Source organism: Silurus aristotelis (genome assembly GCF_946808225.1).
Source record: "Silurus aristotelis genome assembly, chromosome: 19".
NCBI classification, from domain to species: Eukaryota; Metazoa; Chordata; class Actinopteri; order Siluriformes; family Siluridae; genus Silurus; species Silurus aristotelis.
The window spans coordinates 24,326,519-24,334,018 of NC_139592.1; the positions used below are offsets into that span (position 1 = coordinate 24,326,519).

The window sequence follows — 7,500 nt, forward strand, 5'->3', positions numbered from 1 at the left end:
GATTAGCTGGTGGATGTTGTGTGATTAGCTGGTGGGTGTGGTGTGATTAGCTGGTGGATGTTGTGTGATTAGCTGGTGGGTGTGGTGTGATTAGCTGGTGGGTGTGGTGTGATTAGCTGGTGGGTGTGATTAGCTGGTGGGTGTGGTGTGATTAGCTGGTGGGTGTGGTGTGATTAGCTGGTGGGTGTGGTGTGATTAGCTGGTGGATGTTGTGTGATTAGCTGGTGGGTGTTGTGTGATTAGCTGGTGGGTGTGATTAGCTGGTGGGTGTGGTGTGATTAGCTAATGGGTGTGATTAGCTGGTGGGTGTGGTGTGATTAGCTGGTGGATGTGGTGTGATTAGCTGGTGGATGTTGTGTGATTAGCTGGTGGGTGTTGTGTGATTAGCTGGTGGGTGTGATTAGCTGGTGGGTGTGGTGTGATTAGCTGGTGGGTGTGATTAGCTGGTGGGTGTGGTGTGATTAGCTGGTGGGTGTGGTGTGATTAGCTGGTGGGTGTGGTGTGATTAGCTGGTGGATGTGGTGTGATTAGCTGGTGGATGTTGTGTGATTAGCTGGTGGGTGTTGTGTGATTAGCTGGTGGGTGTTGTGTGATTAGCTGGTGGGTGTGGTGTGATTAGCTGGTGGGTGTTGTGTGATTAGCTGGTGGGTGTGGTGTGATTAGCTGGTGGGTGTGGTGTGATTAGCTGGTGGGTGTGGTGTGATTAGCTGGTGGGTGGGGTGTGATTAGCTGGTGGGTGGGGTGTGATTAGCTGGTGGGTGTGGTGTGATTAGCTGGTGGATGTTGTGTGATTAGCTGGTGGGTGTGGTGTGATTAGCTGGTGGGTGTGGTGTGATTAGCTGGTGGGTGGGGTGTGATTAGCTGGTGGGTGGGGTGTGATTAGCTGGTGGGTGTGGTGTGATTAGCTGGTGGATGTGGTGTGATTAGCTGGTGGATGTTGTGTGATTAGCTGGTGGGTGTGGTGTGATTAGCTGGTGGGTGTGGTGTGATTAGCTGGTGGGTGTGGTGTGATTAGCTGGTGGGTGTGGTGTGATTAGCTGGTGGGTGTGATTAGCTGGTGGGTGTGGTGTGATTAGCTGGTGGATGTGGTGTGATTAGCTGGTGGATGTGGTGTGATTAGCTGGTGGATGTGGTGTGATTAGCTGGTGGGTGTGGTGTGATTAGCTGGTGGATGTGGTGTGATTAGCTGGTGGGTGTGGTGTGATTAGCTGGTGGGTGTTGTGTGATTAGCTGGTGGGTGTTGTGTGATTAGCTGGTGGGTGTGATTAGCTGGTGGGTGTGGTGTGATTAGCCGGTGGGTGTGGTGTGATTAGCCGGTGGGTGTGGTGTGATTAGCTGGTGGGTGTGGTGTGATTAGCTGGTGGGTGTGATTAGCTGGTGGGTGTGGTGTGATTAGCTGGTGGGTGTGGTGTGATTAGCTGGTGGGTGTTGTGTGATTAGCTGGTGGACGTTGTGTGATTAGCTGGTGGACGTTGTGTGATTAGCTGGTGGGTGTTGTGTGATTAGCTGGTGGGTGTGGTGTGATTAGCTGGTGGGTGTGGTGTGATTAGCTGGTGGGTGTGATTAGCTGGTGGGTGTGATTAGCTGGTGGATGTGATTAGCTGGTGGATGTGGTGTGATTAGCTGGTGGGTGTGGTGTGATTAGCTGGTGGGTGTGGTGTGATTAGCTGGTGGGTGTGGTGTGATTAGCTGGTGGGTGTGGTGTGATTAGCTGGTGGGTGGGGTGTGATTAGCTGGTGGGTGGGGTGTGATTAGCTGGTGGGTGGGGTGTGATTAGCTGGTGGGTGTGGTGTGATTAGCTGGTGGATGTTGTGTGATTAGCTGGTGGATGTGGTGTGATTAGCTGGTGGGTGTGGTGTGATTAGCTGGTGGGTGTGGTGTGATTAGCTGGTGGGTGTGGTGTGATTAGCTGGTGGGTGTGGTGTGATTAGCTGGTGGGTGGGGTGTGATTAGCTGGTGGATGTTGTGTGATTAGCTGGTGGATGTTGTGTGATTAGCTGGTGGGTGTGGTGTGATTAGCTGGTGGGTGGGGTGTGATTAGCTGGTGGGTGGGGTGTGATTAGCTGGTGGGTGGGGTGTGATTAACTGGTGGATGGGGTGTGATTAACTGGTGGGTGGGGTGTGATTAGCCGGTGGATGGGGTGTGATTAGCCGGTGGATGGGGTGTGATTAGCCGGTGGATGAGGTGTGATTAGCCGGTGGGTGGGGTGTGATTAGCCGGTGGATGTGGTGTGATTAGCTGGTGGGTGTGATTAGCTGGTGGGTGTGGTGTGATTAGCTGGTGGGTGTGATTAGCTGGTGGGTGTGGTGTGATTAGCTGGTGGGTGTGGTGTGATTAGCTGGTTGGTGTGGTGTGATTAGCAGGTTTGTGCATTAGCAGGTGCTGATGATCATCAGTTTCATCTGTAGGTTGATCCTCAGTGATGAAGTGATAAAGAAACAGCGGTGTAGGAGCTTCAAACTGGGTAAGAAACCAAACTCTGCTACTAAGGTGAGGTTGTGGAAGACAGTTTCATGTCTCGGGTCTGACACCATGGCAATAGTGAACACAGCAACAAGACACATGGAAGTTCTACTGCATCAGTAAGGTCTCTTCCAGGCAAAGATCTCAAAGCACACTGGGGTTTCAAGCTATTTTGAAGAAGCATAAATAAATGGGTGATGTTTAGGAGTGTAAATGCAGTGATCAAGCAAGGAAACTTAATGCAGCAGATGAAATACGCATCATGCTTAATTCCCTTCAACATTAGAAGATGTCCAGCATAGCCATCAGCAATGAAGTGGAGGAAACCAGTAGAACCCAGGTATGCCCATCTACTGTCTGGAGAAGTCTGGCTAGAAGTGATTTTCATGAAAGTATTGTGGCCAAAAAGCCAAACCTCCAACATGGAAACGAGGCTCAGTGTCTCAACTCTGCATGAAAACAGAGGAACTGTTGGCAAAAAAAATGGCAGCAGGAGCTTTGGACAGGGGCAAAAAAGGTTTGCTGTAGCAGGAGGCAGGATGGCTAAAAGTCTGGAGAGGGACACAATAATGAGTGTCTGCAGGAAACAGTGAAGCATGGTGGAGGTTTCCTGCAGGTTTGGATTTGCGTTTCTGCAGATGGAGTTGATGTGTTCAGGATTAATGGTGTTCTTAATGCAGAAATACAGGCAGATACTTCTCCATCATGCAGTACCATCAGGGAGGTGTCTGACTGACCCAAAATTTATTCTGCAGCAGGACAATGAGCCCAAACATACAGCCAGCATCATTTAAACGATCTTCAGAGTAGAAAAGAACAAGGAGTCCTGAAAGTGATAGTTTTGGCTCCACAGTGTAGATTTAGAGAACTGAAGTGTTCTTTATAATGATTTATACAGGTTTATGATGTAATGACTTATCCTTTATTGGTGTGTGTGTGTGTGTGTGTGTGTGTGTGTGTGTGTGTGTGTCTGTGTCTGTGTGTCTGTGTTAGCGGGTACAGGGAGAGGAGAAATCTCCGGTGGGACCGTGGCTCCTTGCTCTGTTTGTGTTTGTAGTGTGTGGATCAGGTAAGTGTTTATTATTACATGGCCGATCTTATTACATTTGTTTGGCAGACGGAGGTAAGACAGGTGATGTTGGAGTTTGAAAGACGGAGGTGAGACAGGTGATGTTGGAGTTTGAAAGACGGAGGTAAGACAGGTGATGTTGGAGTTTGAAAGACGGAGGTGAGACAGATGATGTTGGAGTTTGAAAGACGGAGGTGAGACAGGTGATGTTGGAGTTTGAAAGACGGAGGTGAGACAGGTGATGTTGGAGTTTGAAAGACGGAGGTGAGACAGGTGATGTTGGAGTTTGAAAGACGGAGGTGAGACAGGTGATGTTGGAGTTTGAAAGACGGAGGTGAGACAGGTGATGTTGGAGTTTGAAAGACGGAGGTGAGACAGGTGATGTTGGAGTTTGAAAGACGGAGGTGAGACAGGTGATGTTGGAGTTTGAAAGACGGAGGTGAGACAGGTGATGTCGGAGTTTGAAAGACGGAGGTGAGACAGGTGATGTCGGAGTTTGAAAGACGGAGGTGAGACAGGTGATGTCGGAGTTTGAAAGACGGAGGTGAGACAGGTGATGTCGGAGTTTGAAAGACGGAGGTGAGACAGGTGATGTCGGAGTTTGAAAGACGGAGGTGAGACAGGTGATGTCGGAGTTTGAAAGACGGAGGTGAGACAGGTGATGTTGGAGTTTGAAAGACGGAGGTGAGACAGGTGATGTTGGAGTTTGAAAGACGGAGGTGAGACAGGTGATGTTGGAGTTTGAAAGACGGAGGTGAGACAGGTGATGTCGGAGTTTGAAAGACGGAGGTGAGACAGGTGATGTCGGAGTTTGAAAGACGGAGGTGAGACAGGTGATGTCGGAGTTTGAAAGACGGAGGTGAGACAGGTAAAAGGTAGGCAGCTCCTTATACACAGTATATAGTATGTTTATGGCAAATTTTAAATAATATGACAATGAGGGAAAAATATTAGAAATCTTCTTAAATCTGTTCCTCTCTCTCTCTCTCTCTCTTCTCCCCCCCCCTCTCTCCCCCTCTCGCTCTCTCTTTCCCCCACCTGTCTGTCTCTCAGCTATTTTTCAGATCATACAGAGTATTAGACAGGGGATGTAGGATCCTGATGTATGGCTCTGAGTGATGGTCAAAATGAAGCTCCTCCCACTGAATTTTGTCTGATCATCACCTACTCCTGTGTAGAGTTTACATTACACTGGAACTGTTCTCTCACTGACACTCTGTGTGTGTGTGTGTGTGTGTGTGTGTGTGTGTGTGTGTGTGTGTGTGTGTGTGTGTGTGTGTGTGTGTGTGTGTGTGTGATGCTATGCAATAATTTTATACAAGAAAATAAACTATTTTTTCTACACACACAGCTGTGTTTCTGTCTGTAGTGATGTTACTGACAAAGTGTTCAGTTTGTCCATGTAATAATAATAACAGGATGGAAGGTCATGAAGCTCAGATCCTGGTGAATTCCTTCAACTCTACAGCTCTGACTGTTTCATTTATTCTGTTTAATTATACGTTTTATCTATTTATAGTCACACACATGTTCATCACATTAATCTCCTGCTTTAGGCAGAAATGTCGTGCATGTTCTCTCTTCTGTATTTTCTGTATCTTCTGTACCTTCATGAACCTCATCTTCTGTTCAAGTGTAGAAATAAAAGAGCGAGAAATAAAGTGCCGAAAAGCAGCTGCTTGGTCCCTGCTGTTACTCTGTTAGTAACTCCCTTTTATTTAGTCTGAGGGAACAGGGAGCTGGTGGTTAAGAGTGGTTAAGGTGTCCTGATATAAGACTTCTGGTCAAAAGGTCTTGAGTTAAAATCCCACCACCAGTAATTCCAGCAGGCTCTTAACCCTCACCTGCTCAGCTGTATGAGATTCAACCCCATAGTTGCTCATTAGATAAATGCAGTGGGGGGCCGTGTATTTGGTACCAGGGCCTTCAGTGAGTTAATTAATCCACCTCTTAATACACCACTATCACGTCAAAATTATATAAAACCATTAACACAATACAAACACACAATATAACAACACGTGCATTACAGAGAGACGTTTCACATCTGGAGGTGAAAACCATTTTACTAAACCAACAACCCCAGTTACACTCCAAACCTCCACACTACAACCACAACTGTGCACCTACCAATATTTGTCTAATAACATCACAAAAACTTTAAAGTGTAGATAAAATACAACCTACTCTCCAGAGATACAGACTCATAATGTGCAGCGCCCCCCAGAGGCTGTAATCCAGTGGTACTGCTCGTATTCACTGGTCTGGAAGTGGAGAATAAAACCCTTTCCCAGGCTGAGACACGATAGCGAGCTTCAGGGTTGGTGACCTCCTCACCATGTCTCGCTTTTCTTCATAATGGATTTTAAAGTGTTTGAGACCAAATAAATTTCTCTTCTTCAGTAGGTACAAAAAAGTCTAACTCAGATGTATGAACGTGTGCAGAGCTACACACGTGTTTTACCAGTCGAACTCGGCTGTAACAGTTTCCCTCTGAACAACCAATCAGAAGACGGAGAAAGGGCCAGTGAGCTGCTCTGTGAGGAGAATCTGAAATCTGATTGGTTAAAGAAACAGCTGTTGGTAATATTCTCGATGGTAAAAGTCCAGCAGTACTGATTCTGAAGGTTCTGAGCAGATTAGATTCACATGGCAGCACATAGAGGCTGAAATCTGATTGGACGAAAAAATCTACATCCACATCCACGTACTGAAGCAGTGCAGCCGAGAGAAACTCTACGAGATGAAGAGAAGAACTGATGGAAGAAATTCATACAATTTCATGGAACAAATATTAGAATTTAGGTTGTAAATGTAGGTCAGTGTTTCTAAAAGTGTTTAGACCAGTAGAGAAGATTTACTGACCCTGACCTCACACCACTGGATAAATGTAAGTCATTCTGGATAAGATCATCTGCCAAATGTAAATGTACTGCTTAGGATGATCTTCACACAATCACTTCAGTGCTTCTCCACTGTTCCTGCTCCACTCCTGACCACTGCACCACTGTCTGTTACACACTTCAAAAACTTGTTCTTGTGTTCATGCTACAGATATCTTGTGGTCATATGCATCTAAAATCTCTGAATGTGACTGCTGTAATCTCATTATAGCAGCTATAAACACTCATTCCTTCATTGTTCTCATTTTACAACCAAACGTTGCAGCTTTATCTCTGACTGTTACAAGGCACTGACACTGGAGACTCCTTTCATACATGTTGCATAAACATCTCCATCTTTACATCAGTGACGGTATAATCAGTGTGTTCTCAGTGCACTTCAGTTCAGTGGAGAGCTTTAACAGTGGACTTTGTCCCAAAGCAGCTTCACAGAAATCAATTACAGATAAACAGGTTTATAACTGAGTTCCTGTGAGTTTATCTTTAATAGGTAATGTCGAATAAGTGACTCGAGTGTTGATGGTGATTGTAGTCCTGATCCACTGTAACAGACTTCTATTCATTACAGTCCAAATCCACCTTCATGTTCTTATGTTTAAACTCCACAGGAACCTCATGGATCTTGAGACTGTTTATGTAGAGATCATCCTCAGAAGCAGTGAGTATGTAAATTTATATAAACCTTCAGAGCTGCTGCTACAGAAAACGCAATACCTTCTGACCAATCAGGATCGAGCTGTGGGGTAACGTGACCAACAGCAGCGTTACTGATCAATTATTGATTAATAACTGATTAATTACTGATCAATTACTAACCCTAACCTTAACCCCAACCCTAGATCAACTTTAGATAACATGCACCTCACACCGCCATCTAATATTTATCCAGTTTTACATCTCTCTCTCTCTCTCTCTCTCTCTCTCTCTCTCTCTCTCTCTCCCCACCTCTCTGCGCGCTCCCGCTGGATGACGTCACAGGCCATTCCCTACAACATGGCGGCTGTGTGTGAGGAGGCGGAAGGTAAGAGACAGAATCAGCTCCTTCTTTCTCTCTCTGTCTCTCT

The 7,500-nt window shown here is 46.2% G+C and overlaps 2 protein-coding genes across 4 annotated transcripts in view; both read left to right on the forward strand.

Moving 5' to 3' along the window:
- LOC310715300 (stress-associated endoplasmic reticulum protein 2) overlaps nucleotides 1-4,881 on the forward strand; it is a 5,712-nt gene extending 831 nt beyond the window's left edge. The window contains exons 3-5 of one of the 2 annotated variants that reach the window (XM_083521651.1): nucleotides 2,410-2,465; nucleotides 3,458-3,533; nucleotides 4,587-4,881. In XM_083521651.1, coding sequence (XP_083377777.1) covers nucleotides 2,410-2,465; nucleotides 3,458-3,533; nucleotides 4,587-4,614 — 160 coding nt within the window. In that variant the 3' untranslated portion in view covers nucleotides 4,615-4,881. The remainder of the gene's footprint in view (nucleotides 1-2,409; nucleotides 2,466-3,457; nucleotides 3,534-4,586) is intronic. The other variant, XM_083521652.1, reaches the window with a different exon arrangement.
- Nucleotides 4,882-7,074: 2,193 nt separating this feature from the next.
- camta2 (calmodulin binding transcription activator 2) overlaps nucleotides 7,075-7,500 on the forward strand; it is an 11,463-nt gene continuing 11,037 nt past the window's right edge. The window contains exons 1-2 of one of the 2 annotated variants that reach the window (XM_083521640.1): nucleotides 7,075-7,094; nucleotides 7,415-7,457. The gene's annotated coding sequence lies outside the window, so the exon portion shown is untranslated. Of the gene's footprint in view, nucleotides 7,095-7,313; nucleotides 7,458-7,500 lie in introns of those variants that run through there. The other variant, XM_083521641.1, reaches the window with a different exon arrangement.